Source organism: Bombina bombina, chromosome 5, assembly GCF_027579735.1.
Source record: "Bombina bombina isolate aBomBom1 chromosome 5, aBomBom1.pri, whole genome shotgun sequence".
Taxonomy (NCBI): domain Eukaryota; kingdom Metazoa; phylum Chordata; class Amphibia; order Anura; family Bombinatoridae; genus Bombina; species Bombina bombina.
This window is the reverse complement of record NC_069503.1, coordinates 203,524,612-203,546,203: the sequence shown is the minus strand read 5'-3', so window position 1 is coordinate 203,546,203 and position 21,592 is coordinate 203,524,612. Positions and strand designations below refer to the sequence as shown.

At 40.0% G+C, this 21,592-nt stretch overlaps 1 protein-coding gene across 2 annotated transcripts in view; it reads left to right on the top strand.

Annotated features, from left to right (window-relative positions):
- Positions 1-21,592, top strand: part of DIP2C (disco interacting protein 2 homolog C) — a 911,498-nt gene that overhangs the window by 836,768 nt on the left and 53,138 nt on the right. For both annotated transcript variants that reach the window (XM_053713839.1, XM_053713838.1), the window contains one exon: positions 4,139-4,200. In XM_053713839.1, the coding sequence (XP_053569814.1) occupies positions 4,139-4,200 (62 nt within the window). The remainder of the gene's footprint in view (positions 1-4,138; positions 4,201-21,592) is intronic.

The window sequence follows — 21,592 nt, the reverse complement described above, 5'->3', positions numbered from 1 at the left end:
GGGCGGAGTCTCACTCCTGCCACCTGTCTGCTATCCACATCCCAGGAGTGGAAAATTGGGAAGCGGATTTTCTGAGTCGTCAGACATTGCATCCGGGGGAGTGGGAACTCCATCCGGAAATCTTTGCCCAAGTCACTCAACCGTGGGGCATTCCAGACATGGATCTGATGGCCTCTCGTCAGAACTTCAGAGTTCCTTACTACGGGTACAGATCCAGGGATCCCAAGGCGGCTCTAGTGGATGCACTAGTAGCACCTTGGACCTTCAAACTAGCTTATGTGTTCCCGCCGTTTCCTCTCATCCCCAGGCTGGTAGCCAGGATCAATCAGGAGAGGGCGTCGGTGATTTTGATAGCTCCTGCGTGGCCACGCAGGACTTGGTATGCAGATCTGGTGAATATGTCATCGGCTCCACCATGGAAGCTACCTTTGAGAGACCTTCTTGTTCTAGGTCCGTTCGACCCACTCCAGCTGACTGCTTGGAGATTGAACGCTTGATCTTATCAAAGCGAGGGTTCTCAGATTCTGTTATTAATACTCTTGTTCAGGCCTGAAAGCCTGTAACCAGAAAAATTACCACATAATTTGGTATATCTGTTGGTGTGAATCTGCAGGATTCCCTTGGGACAAGGTTAAGATTCCTAAGAGTCTATCCTTCCTTCGAGAAGGATTGGAAAAAGGATTATCTGCAAGTTCCTTGATGGGACAGATTTCTGCCTTGTCTGTGTTACTTCACAAAAAGCTGGCAGCTGTGCCAGATGTTCTAGCCTTTGTTCAGGCTCTGGTTAGAATCAAGCCTGTTTACAAAATTTTGACTCCTCCTTGGAGTCTCAACCTAGTTCTTTCAGTTCTTCAGGGGGTTCCGTTTGAACCCTTACATTCCGTTGATATTAAGTTATTATCTTGGAAAGTTTTGTTTTTGGTTGCAATTTCTTCTGCTAGAAGAGTTTCAGAATTATCTGCTCTGCAGTGTTCTTCTCCTTATCTGGTGTTCCATGCAGATAAGGTGGTTTTGCGTACTAAACCTGGTTTTCTTCCAAAAGTTGTTTCTAACAAAAACATTAACCAGGAGATAGTTGTGCCTTCTTTGTGTCCTAATCCAGTTTCAAAGAAGGAACGTTTGTTGCACAACTTGGATGTAGTTCGTGCTCTCAAATTTTACTTAGCAGCTACTAAGGATTTCAGACAAACTTTGTCTTTGTTTGTTGTTTATTCTGGTAAACGGAGAGGTCAAAAAGCAACTTCTACCTCTCTCTCCTTCTGGATTAAAAGCATTATCCGATTGGCTTATGAGACTGCCGGACGGCAGCCTCCTGAAAGAATCACAGCTCACTCCACTAGGGCTGTGGCTTCCACATGGGCCTTCAAGAACGAGGCTTCTGTTGATCAGATATGTAAGGCAGCGACTTGGTCTTCACTGCACACTTTTTCTAAATTTTACAAATTTGATACTTTTGCTTCTTCTGAGGCTATTTTTGGGAGAAAGGTTTTGCAAGCCGTGGTGCCTTCCATTTAGGTGACCTGATTTGCTCCCTCCCTTCATCCGTGTCCTAAAGCTTTGGTATTGGTTCCCACAAGTAAGGATGACGCCGTGGACCGGACACACCTATGTTGGAGAAAACAGAATTTATGTTTACCTGATAAATTACTTTCTCCAACGGTGTGTCCGGTCCACGGCCCGCCCTGGTTTTTTTAATCAGGTCTGATAATTTATTTTCTTTAACTACAGTCACCACGGTAACATATGGTTTCTCCTATGCAAATATTCCTCCTTAACGTCGGTCGAATGACTGGGGTAGGCGGAGCCTAGGAGGGATCATGTGACCAGCTTTGCTGGGCTCTTTGCCATTTCCTGTTGGGGAAGAGAATATCCCACAAGTAAGGATGACGCCGTGGACCGGACACACCGTTGGAGAAAGTAATTTATCAGGTAAACATAAATTCTGTTTTAATTTAATATTCATTTAAATCACATAAATGTCATTAACCATAATATTTTAGTGTGGTTTATTGCTTTAATATCAACCGTTTATACTAAAATTGTAGACATCTCATCTTTTTTTTTAAATTATGTCATCCTTTTAAAGACTAAATTTTTTGTTTGTTTTGTCTTTTATCTGTTTTTTTTTACAGTTTCTATATTTGACATTGTTCGTTTTGTTTTTTTGTTATTTTTTTTCTTTCTTTATTCCCTGCTTCTGGCATTTTCCTAATTTTTCCCATTCCTTTTATTCTTATTATTTTCATTTTCATTTCTGTACATGTACGCCCCTTTATTTTGTTCATCCTCACCTCTATTTGTACCTATACTCACCCCGTTGCTGTTCTTGCTGCTTTAGCCTCACAGGCTGGGGAAACTGGCTGAGCAGGTAGGGGATTTTCACATTCCCTAAATAACCCCCCCCTCCCCTTTCGATTCAATGAGGGTTATACTAAGGTAGAGAGATTGAGGTGCCTATATGTTTGGTGACAAAGTTTAGATTAAAAGTGTTTGTTGTTATGGAATAGCTGAAATTTAATTTGGGGGGGGGTACATTTCTGTTTATTTTTGGTGAAGTAGATTGTAGTATCATGGTCTACATGCCATGGAAAAATATTAGCTTTCAACCTCATAATTAAAATTGTAAAGTTATCTGTAGCCCCCAAAATACTATTAGAAAGTATAACACTTGTGAGTTTATGCTCCCTTGTAAATGACATTCATCTACCTTTATTTTTATGAAGTTGAGTCTATTTCCATGTATAGTATAATGTGTATATGTTTTTCATTTTCTTTGGTTTCATATCTAATTGTAAGATACTTGGGACCAGGTGTTATTTATTATTTGTACTATGATAAAACAATAAATGTATTCATTGTTCTACATTTGAAGAGATCTGTATTGTTATCACAGAACAATTATTCCTTAAACCCTTTAGCTGCCAGACAAGATTTAACAATGTGAGCATTACTAGCATTATATGCTTAAAAAACAAACATGGATTTATGTCTTGCTTTAAATCAGCTTATTTAATAAATTGCACAACCCTAGTTTTTCTTTTAGACATTCAAGAAATGTACTTGTTTTCTGTTTTCTTCAGAAAAGTATGTTCAAAATACCAATTAAGACATAATTTGCCTTAGAGACCATACTCTCCAATAGATGGTTTACTTTTCTCTCTACAAGTCATGCTAGTCACTTACACTGCACCCATATTCTGCTCACTCAATTTAAATTATGTAATTATGTAAGACTTATTTTAAATAGTGTGTGTAATTGAAAAGTTATCTGACTCACTTCAGTGAGGGCATCTAACCCATAAAAATGAATGCACCCCTCATTATAAAAGTTTGAGAAATGCAGTGTGTTCTCCCCAGGGCCTTTTTTGGGGGCACACCACCCGGCTGATTTTCCTTACCACCTGGCTAAAATGTACACGAGCATTAAGATAACAGTAGTTCATTTTAAATGTTTTCAATGTTTGTTGCTCAAATTGTATCTCTGTATTAAACACCTTTGTATTTAAGTGATTGTTTACATACATGTAACATGTTGAATATTTATTTATAAATATTTTTCTTTCTTTTGGTGAGGCTATATATGTATGCTCTTGGTATGGTTTTACAGCATTAGTTAAGATGCATAATAATATGAGCTTCCTGGTTGTTCTTTTCTAATAACCCCTTTTTCTTTTGCAATGGATTTCTTTCTATGTACCTAATAGTTCTATTTACTAGATAGACTGTGACATTGATTAACTTGTGTTTCACACAATGAAACTATTAATAAGATTCCACAAGTGTAGCACAACCCCTGCGATAATTAAATACTGAGAGCAAATGTCAGTCTGATTCTCTCCATGTGTGTCAGTTCATATCATGGTATATTTTAAAATGCTGGTTTATAAAAAAAATACATTTGATGTATCACAAATTTAAATTAATCCATACTTTGGGTGTTATGAATGACATTTCAGGTGGTGATTTGAATAGAAAAAAAATACTTGTACCAGTTTGCTAAATATTTACCATGTTTTACATGAAGGCAAACAAATACTTTACAGAATAATGTTTAACTGCCATAAAATAAAAAAAAAATCATGCAGTTATTAATAACATTACAGAGTAAAATAATTATTTTTCAAAATTCTTATTTCAGGGTACATCTGGACCAGACCCCACGACGGTGTACGTTGACATGAGGGCATTGCGGCATGACAGGTATGTACGAGTTGCTGCACTATGTGCAGAAGCACTGGAAGCATTTCCATAATACACCTATTTAAACAAGCTGGCTATCTGTGTCAGTAATGTTAGAATCTGCCTGTTCTTGTTAACAGGCATCATATTCAAACTTCCTTTGCTTATCCATGTGATATATTAAATTGCACTTTTAAAGCAAGTGTGTCTGTAGTTTAAGGGACATGAAAGTATGACAGTATGCTGGGACTGTGCATCAATCAAGCTGGTGCACAGAGTGTGCCTTCTAATCAGTGTCTGTGTAAGGTCAGATCATATCCCATAGTTGCCAACTGTCCCATTTTTCCCTGGAACAGTCCGGTTATTGGCTTCCTGTCCCTGTCTATAAAGTTTCTCTGCTGTTCAGTTTTAGCCTGTATTTAATAATAATATTGTGTGCAGTACAGTACTCCCACCACAGAGGTTGCTGTGGCTTTCAATTTTACTCTATTATTACTCATTGCTTATTGTATGCAAGTTGTTTTTCTTTTTTCTGAAACTTTGTATGTGATCTTCTGGTAGGTTGAAGTGTGTAGACAGGTGTCAGGTAAGGGAAAGCCATGTGAGATATAATACCAGGTATGGTAGGAGGCAAGGGGTGATGAAGCAAGGCATCTCATTAGTGATTCAAAGTTTGAAACATGTGCAATTTACCTAATTTCTTTCATGTAATTAGCAAGAGTCCATGAGCTAGTGACGTATGGGATATACATTCCTACCAGGAGGGGCAAAGTTTCCCAAACCTCAAAATGCCTACAAATACACCCCTCACCACAACCACAAATCAGTTTTACAAACTTTGCCTCCTATGGAGGCAAGGTTGGAGCCCGGTTTTCCTCTCAGCGTGCAGTGAATGTCAGAGGGATGTGAGGAGAGTATTGCCTGTTTGAATTCAATGATCTCCTTCTACGGGGTCTATTTCATAGGTTCTCTGTTATCGGTCGTAGAGATTCATCTCTTACCTCCCTTTTCAGATCGACGATATACTCTTATATATATATACCATTTCCTCTGCTGATTTTCGTTTCAGTACTGGTTTGGCTTTCTACAAACATGTAGATGAGTGTCCTGGGGTAAGTAAGTCTTATTTTCTGTGACACTCTAAGCTATGGTTGGGCACTTTTTTAATAAAGTTCTAAATATATGTATTCAAACATTTATTTGCCTTGACTCAGGATGTTCAACATTCCTTATTTTCAGACAGTCAGTTTCATATTTGGGATAATGCATTTGAATCAAACATTTTTCTTACCTTAAAAATTTGACTTTTTTCCCTGTGGGCTGTTAGGCTCGCGGGGGCTGAAAATGCTTCATTTTATTGCGTCATTCTTGGCGCTGACTTTTTTGGCGCAAAAAATCTTTTCCGTTTCCGGCGTCATACGTGTCGCCGGAAGTTGCGTCATTTTTGACGTTCTTTTGCGCCAAAAATGTCGGCGTTCCGGACGTGGCGTCATTTTTGGCGCCAAAAGCATTTAGGCGCCAAATAATGTGGGCGTCTTATTTGGCGCTAAAAAAATATGGGCGTCGCTTTTGTCTCCACATTATTTAAGTCTCATTTTTCTTTGCTTCTGGTTGCTAGAAGCTTGTTCCTTGGCATTTTTTCCCATTCCTGAAACTGTCATTTAAGGAATTTGATCAATTTTGCTTTATATGTTGTTTTTTCTCTTACATATTGCAAGATGTCTCACGTTGCATCTGAGTCAGAAGATACTTCAGGAATATCGCTGTCTGGTGCTGGAACTACCAAAGCTAAGTGTATCTGCTGTAAACTTTTGGTAGCTGTTCCTCCAGCTGTTGTTTGTATTAATTGTCATGACAAACTTGTTAATGCAGATAATATTTCCTTTAGTAATGTACCATTACCTGTTGCAGTTCCATCAACATCTAATGTTCAGAGTGTTCCTGATAACATAAGAGATTTTGTTTCTGAATCCATCAAGAAGGCTATGTCTGTTATTCCTCCTTCTAGTAAACATAAAAAATCTTTTAAAACTTCTCTTTATACAGATGAATTTTTAAATGAACATCATCATTCTGATTCTATTGACTCTTCTGGTTCAGAGGATTCTGTCTCAGAGGTTGATGCTGATAAATCTTCATATTTATTTAAAATGGAATTTATTCGTTCTTTACTTAAAGAAGTACTAATTGCTTTAGAAATTGAGGATTCTGGTCCTCTTGATACTAAATCTAAACGTTTAGATAAGGTCTTTAAATCTCCTGTGGTTATTCCAGAAGTTTTTCCTGTTCCTGGTGCTATTTCTGAAGTAATTTCCAGAGAATGGAATAATTTGGGTAATTCATTTACCCCTTCTAAACGTTTTAAGCAATTATATCCTGTGCCGTCTGACAGATTAGAATTTTGGGACAAAATCCCTAAAGTTGATGGGGCTATTTCTACCCTTGCTAAACGTACTACTATTCCTACGTCAGATGGTACTTCGTTTAAGGATCCTTTAGATAGGAAAATTGAATCCTTTCTAAGAAAAGCTTATCTGTGTTAAGGTAATCTTCTTAGACCTGCTATATCATTGGCTGATGTTGCTGCAGCTTCAACTTTTTGGTTGGAAACTTTAGCGCAACAAGTAACAGATCATGATTCTCATAATATTATTATTCTTCTTCAACATGCTAATAATTTTATCTGTGATGCCATTTTTGATATTATCAGAGTTGATGTCAGGTTTATGTCTCTAGCTATTTTAGCTAGAAGAGCTTTATGGCTTAAAACTTGGAATGCTGATATGTCTTCTAAATCGACTCTACTTTCCATTTCTTTCCAGGGTAACAAATTATTTGGTTCTCAGTTGGATTCTATTATCTCAACTGTTACTGGTGGGAAAGGAACTTTTTTACCACAGGATAAAAAATCTAAGGGTAAAAACAGGGCTAATAATCGTTTTCGTTCCTTTCGTTTCAACAAAGAACAAAAGCCTGATCCTTCATCCTCAGGAGCAGTTTCAGTTTGGAAACCATCTCCAGTCTGGAATAAATCCAAGCCTTCTAGAAAAGCAAAGCCAGCTTCTAAGTCCACATGAAGGTGCGGCCCTCATTCCAGCTCAGCTGGTAGGGGGCAGGTTACGTTTTTTCAAAGAAATTTGGATCAATTCTGTTCACAATCTTTGGATTCAGAACATTGTTTCAGAAGGGTACAGAATTGGTTTCAAGATAAGACCTCCTGCAAAGAGATTTTTTCTTTCCCGTGTCCCAGTAAATCCAGTGAAAGCTCAAGCATTTCTGAAATGTGTTTCAGATCTAGAGTTGGCTGGAGTAATTATGCCAGTTCCAGTTCTGGAACAGGGGCTGGGGTTTTATTCGAATCTCTTCATTGTACCAAAGAAGGAGAATTCCTTCAGACCAGTTCTGGATCTAAAAATATTGAATCGTTATGTAAGGATACCAACGTTCAAAATGGTAACTGTAAGGACTATCTTGCCTTTTGTTCAGCAAGGGCATTATATGTCCACAATAGATTTACAGGATGCATATCTGCATATTCCGATTCATCCAGATCATTATCAGTTCCTGAGATTCTCTTTCCTGGACAAGCATTACCAGTTTGTGGCTCTGCCGTTTGGCCTAGCTACAGCTCCAAAAATTTTTACAAAGGTTCTCGGTGCCCTTCTGTCTGTAATCAGAGAACAGGGTATTGTGGTATTTCCTTATTTGGACGATACCTTGGTACTTGCTCAGTCTTCACATTTAGCAGAATCTCATACGAATCGACTTGTGCTGTTTCTTCAAGATCATGGTTGGAGGATCAATTCACTAAAAAGTTCATTGATTCCTCAGTCAAGGGTAACCTTTCTGGGTTTCCAGATAGATTCAGTGTCCATGACTCTGTCTTTGACAGACAAGAGACGTCTAAAATTGATTTCAGCTTGTCGAAACCTTCAGTCACAATCATTCCCTTCGGTAGCCTTATGCATGGAAATTCTAGGTCTTATGACTGCTGCATCGGACGCGATCCCCTTTGCTCGTTTTCACATGCGACCTCTTCAGCTCTGTATGCTGAATCAATGGTGCAGGGATTACACAAAGATATCTCAATTAATATCTTTAAAACCGATTGTACGACACTCTCTAACGTGGTGGACAGATCACCATAGTTTAATTCAGGGGGCTTCTTTTGTTCTTCCGACCTGGACTGTAATTTCAACAGATGCAAGTCTTACAGGTTGGGGAGCTGTGTGGGGATCTCTGGTGGCACAAGGAGTTTGGGAATCTCAGGAGGTGAGATTACCGATCAATATTTTGGAACTCCGTGCAATTTTCAGAGCTCTTCAGTCTTGGCCTCTTCTGAAGAGAGAATCGTTCATTTGTTTTCAGACAGACAATGTCACAACTGTGGCATACATCAATCATCAAGGAGGGACTCACAGTCCTCTGGCTATGAAAGAAGTATCTCGAATTCTGGTTTGGGCGGAATCTAATCTCTGCGGTTCATATCCCAGGTATAGACAATTGGGAAGCGGATTATCTCAGTCGCCAAACGTTGCATCCGGGCGAATGGTCTCTTCACCCAGAGGTATTTCTTCAGATTGTTCAAATGTGGGAACTTCCAGAAATAGATCTGATGGCGTCTCATCTAAACAAGAAACTTCCCAGGTATCTGTCCAGATCCCGGGATCCTCAGGCGGAGGCAGTGGATGCATTATCACTTCCTTGGAAGTATCATCCTGTCTATATCTTTCCGCCTCTAGTTCTTCTTCCAAGAGTAATCTCCAAGATTCTGAAGGAATGCTCGTTTGTTCTGCTGGTAGCTCCGGCATGGCCTCACAGGTTTTGGTATGCGGATCTTGTCCGGATGGCCTCTTGCCATCCGTGGACTCTTCCGCTAAGATCAGACCTTCTGTCGCAAGGTCCTTTTTTCCATCAGGATCTCAAATCCTTAAATTTAAAGGTATGGAGATTGAACGCTTGATTCTTGGTCAAAGAGGTTTCTCTGACTCTGTGATTAATACTATGTTACAGGCTCGTAAATCTGTATCTAGAGAGATATATTATAGAGTCTGGAGGACTTATATTTCTTGGTGTCTTTCTCATCATTTTTCTTGGCATTCTTTTAGAATTCCGAGAATTTTACAGTTTCTTCAGGATGGTTTAGATAAAGGTTTATCCGCAAGTTCTTTGAAAGGACAAATCTCTGCTCTTTCTGTTCTTTTTCACAGAAAGATTGCTAATCTTCCTGATATTCATTGTTTTGTACAAGCTTTGGTTCGTATAAAACCTGTCATTAAGTCAATTTCTCCTCCTTGGAGTTTGAATTTGGTTCTGGGGGCTCTTCAAGCTCCTCCTTTTGAACCCATGCATTCATTGGACATTAAATTACTTTCTTGGAAAGTTTTGTTCCTTTTGGCGATCTCTTCTGCCAGAAGAGTCTCTGAATTATCTGCTCTTTCTTGTGAGTCTCCTTTTCTGATTTTTCATCAGGATAAGGCGGTGTTGCGAACTTCTTTTGAATTTTTACTTAAGGTTGTGAATTCCAACAACATTAGTAGAGAAATTGTGGTTCCCTCATTATGTCCTAATCCTAAGAATTCTAAGGAGAAATCGTTGCATTCTTTGGATGTTGTTAGAGCTTTGAAATATTATGTTGAAGCTACTAAGTCTTTCCGAAAGACTTCTAGTCTATTTGTTATCTTTTCCGGTTCTAGAAAAGGCCAGAAAGCTTCTGCCATTTCTTTGGCATCTTGGTTGAAATCTTTAATTCATCATGCCTATGTCGAGTCGGGTAAAACTCCGCCTCAAAGGATTACAGCTCATTCTACTAGGTCAGTTTCTACTTCCTGGGCGTTTAGGAATGAAGCTTCGGTTGATCAGATTTGCAAAGCAGCAACTTGGTCCTCTTTGCATACTTTTACTAAATTCTACCATTTTGATGTATTTTCTTCTTCTGAAGCAGTTTTTGGTAGAAAAGTACTTCAGGCAGCGGTTTCAGTTTGAATCTTCTGTTTATGTTTTTCATTAAACTTTATTTTGGGTGTGGATTATTTTCAGCAGGAATTGGCTGTCTTTATTTTATCCCTCCCTCTCTAGTGACTCTTGCGTGGAAAGATCCACATCTTGGGTAGTCATTATCCCATACGTCACTAGCTCATGGACTCTTGCTAATTACATGAAAGAAAACATAATTTATGTAAGAACTTACCTGATAAATTCATTTCTTTCATATTAGCAAGAGTTCATGAGGCCCGCCCTTTTTTGTGGTGGTTATGATTTTTTTGTATAAAGCACAATTATTCCAATTCCTTATTTTATATGCTTTCGCACTTTTTTCTTATCACCCCACTTCTTGGCTATTCGTTAAACTGATTTGTGGGTGTGGTGAGGGGTGTATTTGTAGGCATTTTGAGGTTTGGGAAACTTTGCCCCTCCTGGTAGTAATGTATATCCCATACGTCACTAGCTCATGGACTCTTGCTAATATGAAAGAAATGAATTTATCAGGTAAGTTCTTACATAAATTATGTTTTATACACTAAAGCTTTGCTTAGCAGGGGCTTAATATATCAGACTCTTCATGTGCTTGGACTGGAATTCAAAGAACATACCAAAAAAATAAATATGATCCAGATTTACTGGAGCGTTTCTGGATCTATTAACCTACTGCCCACAATCACTGCTGCAGCAAAAATAAAAAATGACTATTTACCTTATAAAATGCCACCTACTAAGGTTGACAACTGTCACTCAGAAACACACACAAGAGATCTTACTGTTAAGCTGTGGTCAACAATTAGGAAGAGAGAAGACATCTTCCCTAAAAATTCCTTGCTGATGCCAATTAGATACCTCTTACAGGGGGATACACATAAACATCTAAAGAAATGGGAAAATAAAGGTCTTTATAGGGTAGCAGACATAGTAGAGAAGGGCGCACTGCTACCTTTCTCTCACCTACAAGAAAAGATCGCACCCCTCAAGTTACACTGGTTCATGTATCTGCAGCTGCAATCTTCTCTCAGAGAATTCCTCAAAAACGCGCCTAGTAGGGTGACCACGACGTTAGAAACCTCCAGTGTTAGCCCACATAGACCCAAACACTCAATATCCAAACTATATGTAACCATCCAATCCCCTCCATCAGAACCAAAAACGCAAGTAATGCTAGCATGGGAGAGGGAATTGGAAATAGTAAAAGATAAACAGGAGTGGGAATTAATATTTCAATCGGGAGATAAAGGCTTACTAAGCGTTGATTTAAAGGAGAACACACTGAAAACAGCCTTTAGGTGGTATTTAACCCCAGTTAGATCTGCACACATTAAGCCCCAGGGGAGTATTTTGTGCTACAGGGGATGTGGACAGAGGGGCACATACAAACATATGTGGTGGGATTTGCGCGGCTGTGCAGGAAATGTGGAGAAAGTTATCTTCATTTATAGGCCAGTTGATAGATGAAGAGGTGACTCTTACCATACAACAGGCACTACTACATGAACCCATAGAAATCTATCACAGGCACTTGAACACCTTCATTAGAATTCTATGTACAGTCACAAGAATATGTATCGCAAGATACTGGAAGATAGGAGCACCAACTTGGACGGAGATATATAATAAAATACACTTTACCTACACCATGTATGAGGAAGCAGCAGGAATCCTAAATAACAGAGAGACAGTACAAAAGGTATGGTTTTACTGGATAGGCAGACAAGAACAAACATCTAAAGTCTGATATTCACATGAGCCGATAAGAGGTTGGCGGGGGTGTGCCGTGGGAAGAAGTGTCTCTACTCTCCAGGTATTATACTATTCTCAAAAAGAGTCACTGTTTTATATGAGAATGGGAGGAGAAGCTGGTTTATTTATAGTTGTTACTCTGTTAATTGACTTTATACTGTTTGATATGTTTTTTACTCATCCCACAATTATGTAGCCCATTTTTCTGGATGCACAAGATAGGTTAAGATTAAAGGGAAAACATGCTAAGGAGCGATAGCTCCATTCTGTAATATGTATTCTGATATATAGGAAGGTAGGCATGTGGGCGGATGGATTATTAATATGTCTCGAATACCTGTATTTCAGAAGGGATGAGAATGTAATGATAAAGGTACTTCTTTCTTTGTATGTATATTGCAAACATTTTTAATAAAAAGTACTTTAAAATAAAATGCCACCTACTTGTGATCCAGGAACCTTCCTTCATATATGGTGGCAGTGTCCCCACTTGACCACATACTGGCCTTCCATAATTACAGGGATATCAATGGTAATAGGGATAACACTCCCTATAGATCCCCTTACTATTGTGTTTAATACATTTCCCCGAGTTAAGTTATAATGATTAATTGTGCCAAACAGCTTATACCAAAGTTATGGAAAAAGCTGAAATTCCTACAATATTGGCTTGGAAGGATCTTGTATCATCCTCTTTATTATAGAAATATCACTTTGTACTATCTAAACGGTTAGATGATTATCTAGGTCTTTTCTTTGGGAAGAATAGATTTCTACACAATGGTGGCCATATTAGAACAGTGACCATATAGTTCATATTTGACATTGATCACGGATGCCTTTTTCTAGGTGCTGTAGAAGTTATCTTATCAACAACTATTAAACATCTTAACTGTATTGTTTAGTGGAGTTATTTTTTATAAAACTTAAAGGGACATGAAACCCATTTTTTTTCTTTCATGATTCAGATAGAGCACTGGTTTTCAAACCTGACCTCAGGCCTCCCCAACAGGCCAGGTTTTCAGGATTACCTTGGGTGAGAGCAGGTAAAATAACCGCGTTTACTAAGCAGCTGATTATTTTACCTGTGCTCCAGTTCAGATGTCCTCAAAATGTGGCCTGTTAGGGAGGCCTGAGGACAGGTTTGAAAACCATTGAGATAGAGCATGGAATTCTAAACAACTTTCCAATTTACTTCTATTATCTACTTTGCTTTATTCTCTTGATATACATTGTTGAAAAATATGCTCTGAAGATGCTGATTGGTGGCTATACAATAGATGCCTCGTGTTATTTGTTCACCCATGTGCATTGTTATTTCTTCAACAAAGGATAACTAAAGAATGAAGCAAATTAGTTTAAATGTATTTAACAGAAATGACTTTTACTTTTGCACATGTATGTATCCAATGAATCATACTGTTGTAATGTCTGTAGTTTTTGTATTATTTTTATCTTAATAAAGTAAAAATTAAAAAAATCCACCTACTTGTGAAACTTTCAATAGTGTTTTAGCAAAAGTAAAAAAATAAAAAAAACAAATCCTCAGTATATCTACATATATTGCTTTCCATTCCAACAGCCCTAACTCAGTAGTCAGCAGGTAAAGCATATCGAGGTAATATTACTGTCTAATTCCAGGCTGTGTAAGTGCTATATAAACTATAAACTCGCAATCAGTATGTTTAAATTATACTACTAGTATTTAATGGGTGGGTGGAGCTATGCAAAACAGAAATGGGCGTGGCTCTGCTGCATAGTGCACCTGGACATTTTTCTCACATGTTGGCAACTGAGATATCCATACCAGGGGCATTCACTATTCACAGGGTCCTTATCTCAGCGTTGACAATAAAAAAGACTAAAACATTTTTATTGCTGTGCAGTAGTATCCTGAAGCTATACTCAGTGGCAGTTCTAGAACTTAATATTGTGGAGGCTAATTGGGGCAGGCTAAAACAGGTAGTAAAAAATTTGAAAGACACAGCTCACTTAATATATGGAGCCCTTCAACGCTCAACTGGGTTCTACACGAGTTTGAAGGTGCATAGAGCCGCCACTGTACTACCCACTGATCTGTCAGTTTAGTAACTTGCATTCCTTTTACACAAGCCTGAAATTAAATGTAATATTATATGGATGAAAATTTGATAGAAGTATAATTATTTCTGCTAGTAGTCCTGTGCTGTGTCTAGTAGATATAACTATATACCCTGTTTCATGATAAGAATGTTAAGTGTTCCCTGGATGACTTACCATGACTGTTAGCATGAATACTACAGACTTGTTTAGGATATGGTAATCACTAGCTCAGGGCAAAGGTTAAAGTGACTTTGTACTAAAGAGCCTACTGTTATAAACACTTGTTTTAATTTTAATTGAAACTAATACTGCAGTTCTCATTGTCTGAAAAGACATCCCTCACCGCTCTATTGGTGGAGAGGGACACACCTCTGCAAGCCTAGCAACAGAACATTGTTTTATTTAGAATTGAAATTGCTTTTGTCACACATTTTTAAGATTAAAGTAAAAAAAAAAAAAAATTCCTTTAAATATAATAAACAAATGATAATAATGGGTTTGAGCAAACCAATACCCTCAGTCACAAGCCAATCATACTGCAGTATCGGTTATACAGAGACTACTTTATCTATAAATAAAGAGAACTTTTTTTCTAGTGAAACGGTGAGTCCACGAATCATCATAATTACTATTGGGAATATCACTCCTGACCAGCAGGAGGAGGCAAAGAGCACCACAGCAAAGCTGTTAAATACCACTCCCTTACCCACAACCCCCAGTCATTCTCTTTGCTTGTATCAGTTGCAAGGAGGGGTAAAGTTTTGCTCTGTTTTCCTGGAGTGTAACTGTAGTCCATGTCAGTCTCTTCAGTAGAGCAGTGGTGGCTTTTAAGCATTTGGGAACTTGTGGGGTATAGTCCCCACTGTGCCTCCCAATCAGTTTTTACTGCCCTTATTTTAAAAAGCCTAATTAGGTTTACTTGGTCTTTTTTGCTTTCCACAGGTCTATGTGAGGGATAAAGCCTTTCAAACCTTGTGAGCTACCCTGCTGCCAGACAGACTGTGATGGAGTTAAGTGCTTCTTTTATTTTTCTGATATAGAGAAAGTTCAGAAAAGATTTGGCACTTATGGGGTTAATTTGGGATGTTAATCCTGCTTATGTGCAGGTTTTTTATTGTGGCAGTTTAGTTTTTGTGGGGCACTGTGAGAAGATATTGGCTATATTTATGAGTGCTGTTCAGCTCTCCTTGTTAAGGCTCATTATTTTGTTTTCGGATGGGGAGGTACGAACTGCTTGGTGTTTAAGCGAGTCACGCACTTTCTTTTCCTCCCGGCGGCTGTTTGCAGTGTTAAGTGTAATGCCGGCTGGGAGGTGGTTGGGTAAGCCTACGATGGGCGGAGTTTCCTTGGCGTGAGTTTTGCGTGCTCTTCCTGTGTGTTTCTGCTGCGTTGCGGAAGTGAGAGGTTGTTTAGAGCCTTCTTTCGTTTGCAGAGCGAATGCTGATATTCCTCTGGTTCAAGATTTAAAGTCTGGATTTCTTGAGTTTTCCTCCGGTCTGGGCAGGTCATTTAAGCACCTCAGCAAGGCTTGTTGAGGTGTAGAGGTGTGCAGCAGGGGTTCTGGGTTCATTTTTTGGCATTCTTTAGTAACGTTTTTCTCTTAAAGTGATAGCAACGTTTTTTTGTTGTTTTTTTCCTTATTGTTATAATATTTGTGTGTTAGAGATGGACCAAGAGGACCTGCAAGCTGTCACTTGCACTTTATGTTTAGATGCTAATATGGAGCCTCCTATCCCTTTTTGTTCTTCTTGTATTGAGAGAACATTGCATTACAGGAATAGGCTTTTTGATTAAGAGCCTTCATTATCTAAGCAGAATGTTGTTCAGGAGTCTCCTGTTCAAGCTATATTGCAGCTTTCTCCCCAATCATCCCAATCTCTATCCTCTTCTCGTGCAGTGCCCTGCGGTTCGTCTCAGGTTGGTTTTTCTTTGCAGGATATGGATACTCACATATTCTCTGCTGTATCTAAAGGCTTTGTCTGCTTTTCCTGTATTGCAGGGGAAGCACAAAAGGAAGTATAAGGTTTCTGACTCTGTTGGAGTTAGGTCAAATGTTTCTTCCCATAGGTCTGAGGAAGAAGATACTTCAGTAGCGTCTGAGGGTGAAATTACAGACTCTGTGATAGTGTATTTCCTACTGCTGATTCTGAGGTGGTTTCTTTCAGATTTAAGCTGGAGCACCTCCGTTTGTTACTTAATGAGGTTTTGGCTACTTTGGATGACTCTGACTCCACTGTCATAGTTATTTCCAAGAAGGCTAGTAAACTTAATACGTTTTTTGAAGTCCCTTCCGTGGCGGAAGTTTTTCCTGTTCCAGATAGTGTTTCAGAGATTATTACACGGGAATGGGAGAAGCCTGGAATTCCTTTTCTCTTGTAAGGTGTATCCAGTCCACGGGTTCATCCATTACTTGTGGGATATTCTCCTTCCCAACAGGAAGTTGCAAGAGGACACCCACAGCAGAGCTGTCTACATAGCTCCTCCCCTAACTGCCACCCCCAGTCATTCTCTTGCAACTCTCGACAAGAAAGGAAGTATCAAGAGATATGTGGTGACTTAGTGTAGTTTTACCTTCAATCATAAGTTTGTTATTTTTAAACGGTACCGGCATTGTACTGTTTTACTCTCAGGCAGAAATTACAAGAAGAATTCTGCCTGGAGGTTTGATGATCTTAGCGGTTTGTAACTAAGGTCCTTTGCTGTTCTCACACATAACTGAAGAATATGGGAAAACTTCAGTTGGGGGAACGGTCTGCAGATTACCTGCTTTGAGGTATGTTCAGTATTTTTATTTCTAGAGAGATGAATAAGTTCTAGAAAATGCTGACAAAGCCTTGTGTATTTGAGGTAAGCCTGATGCAGTGATTTAACAGCGACTGGGATCATGCTTACAAAACAGGGCAATACTCATGTTAATATTCATATTACTTAGTGATAAAACGTTTACATGATTTCATAAATAGGATGTTTTTTTCTCTGAGGGAGATAAGTCTTTATTTGGGTCCTAGTTTCCACATAGCTAGTCAGATACTCCTAGGAGTATTTTCTTAAGGCCCTTCTAACATCCAGTAACATGGTGGGAGGGGCCTACTTTAGCACTCTAACTACGCACTTTTAATTCAGACTGAGACATCCAGCTTCCTTAGAGGTTTCCTCTGGCATCTGAGGACCATTTCAAAGGAGTTATTTCTACACAAAATCGTTTTTGAGGGCAGGTAGGAGCCTCCGCAGAGCTGTGGCAAGGTGCTCAATTGACTTTTAAAGTTTTTTAACGTTTTTCAATCCGGTTTGAGGCCTAAGGGGTTAATCATCCATTTGCAAGTGGGTGCAATGTTGCTTTAGTCCCTTACACACACTGTAAAAATTTCAAAGACTTTACACTTGCAGTTTAAGTGCTAGTTTTTTTCTCTTAAAGGCACAGTAACGTTTTTGTTTAATTGCTGTTTCACCTTTATTAAAGTGTTTTCCAAGCTTGCAGATAAAGAGAGAGGCGTTCTTACGTTGTGTTCAAGACCTACTGGTTATGGGAGTGATCCACCCAGTTCCAAGGGAGGAACAGGGGCAGGGCTTCTATTCAAATCTGTTTATAGTTCCAAAAAAAGAGGGAACTTTCAGACCATTCTTGGATCTCAAGATCCTAAACAAATTTCTCAGGGTCCCATCCTTCAGGATGGAGACTATCCGAACCATCCTCCCTATGATCCAGGAGGGTCAATATATGACTACCGTGGACTTAAAGGATGCTTATCTCCACATTCTGATTCACAGAGATCATCATCAGTTCCTCAGGTTCGCCTTCTTAGACAGGCATTACCAGTTTGTGGCTCTTCCCTTCGGGTTAGCCACGGCACCAAGAATCTTTACGAAGGTTCTAGGGTCCCTACTGGCAGTTCTAAGGCCACGGGGCATAGCAATGGCTCCTTACCTAGACGACATTCTGATACAGGCGTCGACTTTTCAAATCGCCAAGTCCCATACGGACATTGTTCTGGCCTTTCTGAGGTCTCACGGGTGGAAGGTGAATGAAGAAAAGAGTTCTCTCTCCCCTCTCACAAGAGTTTCCTTCCTAGGAATACTGATAGATTCAGTAGAAATCAATTTTTTTCTGACAGAGGTCAGGTTGTCAAAGCTTCTAACTTCCTGCCGTGCTCTTCATTCCACTTCTCGGCCGTCAGTGGCTCAGTGTATGGAAGTAATCGGCCTAATGGTAGCGACAATGGACATAGTTCTGTTTGCCCGCCTACATCTCAGACCACTGCAACTTTGCATGCTCAATCAGTGGAATGGGGATTACACAGATTTGTCCTCTCTGCTAAATCTGGACCGACAGATGCCAGCCTTCAGGGCTGGGGCGCGGTCTGGAACTCCCTGAAGGCTCAGGGTTCGTGGACTCAGGAGAAAGCCCTCCTTCCGATAAACATTCTGGAACTGAGAGCGATATTCAATGCTCTTCAGGCTTGGCCTCAACTAGCTGCGGTCAGGTTCATCAGTTTTCAGTCGGACAATATCACAACTGTAGCCTATATCATCCATCAGGGGGAATAAGAAGCCCCCTGGCAATGTTGGAGGTTTCAAAGATAATTCTATGGGCAGAGGTTCACTCTTGCCATCTCTCAGCTATCCATATCCCAGGAGTAGAGAACTGGGAGGCGGATTTTCTAAGTCGGCAGACTTTTCATCCGGGGGAGTGGGAGCTCCATCCGGAGGTATTTGCCCAGCTGATTCGACTATGGGGCAAACCAGAACTGGATCTGATGGCGTCTCGTCAGAACGCCAAGCTTCCTTGTTACGGGTCCAGGTCAAGGGATCCCCAGGCAGCGCTGATAGATGCTCTAGCAGTGCCCTGGTCCTTCAGCCTGACTTATGTGTTCCCACCATTTCCTCTCCTCCCTCGTCTGATTGCCAAGATCAAGCAGGAGAGAGCTTCAGTGATTTTGCTAGCACCTGCGTGGCCACGCAGGACTTGGTATGCAGATCTGGTGGACATGTCATCCCTTCCACCATGGACTTTGCCGCTGAGGCAGGACCTTCTACTCCAAGGTCCTTTCAATCATCCAAATCTAATTTCTCTGCGACTGACTGCTTGGAGATTGAACGCTTGATCATTGATACCTTATTTCAGGCTCGAAAGCCTGTCACCAGGAAAATCTATCATAAGATATGGTGTAAATATCTTCATTGGTGTGAATCCAAGGGTTACTTATAGAGTAAAGTCAGGATTCCTCGGATATTATCCTTTCTCCAAGAAGGATTGGAGAAGGGATTGTCAGCTAGTTCCTTAAAGGGACATATTTCTGCTTTGTCTATTCTTCTGTACAAGCGTCTGGCAGATGTTCCAAACGTTCAGGCGTTTTATCAGGCTTTAGTTAGAATCAAGCCTGTGTTTAAACCTGTTGCTCCACCATGGAGTTTAAATTTAGTTCTTAAAGTTCTTCAAGGGGTTCCGTTTGAACCTCTGCATTCCATAGATATCAAGCTTTTATCTTGGAAAGTTCTGTTTTTGGTAGCTATCTCTTCGGCTCGAAAAGTTTCAGAGTTATCTGCCTTTCAGTGTGATTCCCCTTATCTGATCTTCCATGCAGATAAGGTAGTTTTGCGTACCAAACCTGGGTTTCTTCCTAAGGTGGTATCTAATAAGAATATCAATCAGGAGATTGTTGTTCCATCACTGTGTCCTAATCCTTCTTCAAAGAAGGAACGTCTATTACACAATCTTGACGTGGTTCGTGCTTTAAAGTTTTATTTACAAGCTACTAAGGATTTTCGCCAAACATCTGCATTGTTTGTTGTCTACTCTGGACAGAGGAGAGGCCAAAAGGCTTCGGCATCTTCTCTTTCTTTTTGTCTGAGCAGCATAATCCGTTTAGCTTATCAGACTGCTGGCCAGCAGCCTCCTCAAAGAATTACAGCTCATTCCACTTGAGCGGTAGCTTCCACATGGGCTTTTAAAAATGAGGCCTCTGTTGAACAGATTTGTAAGGCGGCGACTTGGTCTTCGCTTCATACTTTTTCTAAATTCTACAAATTTGATACTTTTGCTTCCTCGGAGGCTATTTTTGGGAGAAAGGTCTTGCAGGCAATGGTGCCTTCCGTTTAAGTTCCTGCCTTGTCCCTCCCTTCATCCGTGTCCAAAAGCTTTGGTATTGGTATCCCACAAGTAATGGATGAACCCGTGGACTGGATACACCTTACAAGAGAAAACAAAATTTATGCTTACCTGATAAATTTCTTTCTCTTGTGATGTATCCAGTCCACGGCCCGCCCTGTCACTTTAAGAGAGGTGTTTTTTATTTTTAAACTACAGTCACCACTGCACCCTATAGTTTCTCCTTTTTTCTTGCTTGTCTTCGGTCGAATGACTGGGGGTGGCAGTTAGGGGAGGAGCTATATAGACAGCTCTGCTGTGGGTATCCTCTTGCAACTTCCTGTTGGGAAGGAGAATATCCCACAAGTAATGGATGAACCCGTGGACTGGATACACCACAAGAGAAAGAAAGAAATTTATCAGGTAAGCATAAATTTTGTTTTTCCCCTTCTCCAATTTTTAGGAAGATGTTTCCTATTGCGGATTCTATTAAGGAATCTTGGCAGACGGTTCCTAAGGTAGAGGGAGCTATTTCCACTTTGGCCAAGAGGACCACTATTCCTATTGAGGATAGTTGTTCTTTTAAGGATCCCATGGATAAGAAGTTGGAGGCTTTACTTAAAAGGATGTATGTTCACCAGGGATTCCAATGGCAGCCTGCTGTGTGTATTGCTATGGTTACCAGTGCGGCTGCATATTGGTTTGATGCGTTGTCTGATTCTATTCAGCAGGATACTCCTCTTGAGGAGATTCAGTATAGAATTAAGGCTTTAAAGTTGGCTAATTCTTTTATTGCGGATGCTTCTTTACAGGTCACCAAGTTGGGAGCAAAGATTTCTGGCTTTGCTGTTCTGGCGCACAGGGCCTTATGGTTAAAGTCTGGTCTGCGGATGTATTATCTAAATATAAGCTTTTGTCCATTCCTTACAAGTGTAAGACCTTGTTTGGGCCGGGTATGGCTGAGATTATTTCTGATATTACGGGAGGGAAGGGGCATTCTCTCCCTCAGGATAAGAGAAATAAACAGAAGGGTCGTCAGAGTAATTTTCTTTCCTTTCGTAACTTCTCTAATAAGTCTTCCTCCTCTTTTTCCTCCAAGCAGGATCAGTCCAAGCCCTCTTGGAAGTCCAATCAGTCCTGGAGCAAGGGGAAGCAACCTAAGAAGCCCGTTGCTGACTCAAAATCAACATAAAGGGTCTGTCCCTGTTTCGGGAATGGATCGAGTGGGGGGGCAGACTTTCCTTTTTCGCTCAGGCTTGGGTTCAAGATGTTCCGGATCCCTGGGTGGTAGATATTTTGTCCCAGGGATACAAACTAGAGTTCAAGACTTTTCCTCCCAGGGGCAGGCTTCTTCTCTCCAGATTATATGTAGACCAGATAAAAAGAGAGGCATTCTTATGTTGTGTTCAGGATCTTTCCCTATTCAGGAGCAGGGGCTGGGTTTCTATTCCAATCTGTTTATCGTTCCCAAAAAGGAGGAAACTTTCAGACCTATTCTAGATCTCAAGAGTGTAAACA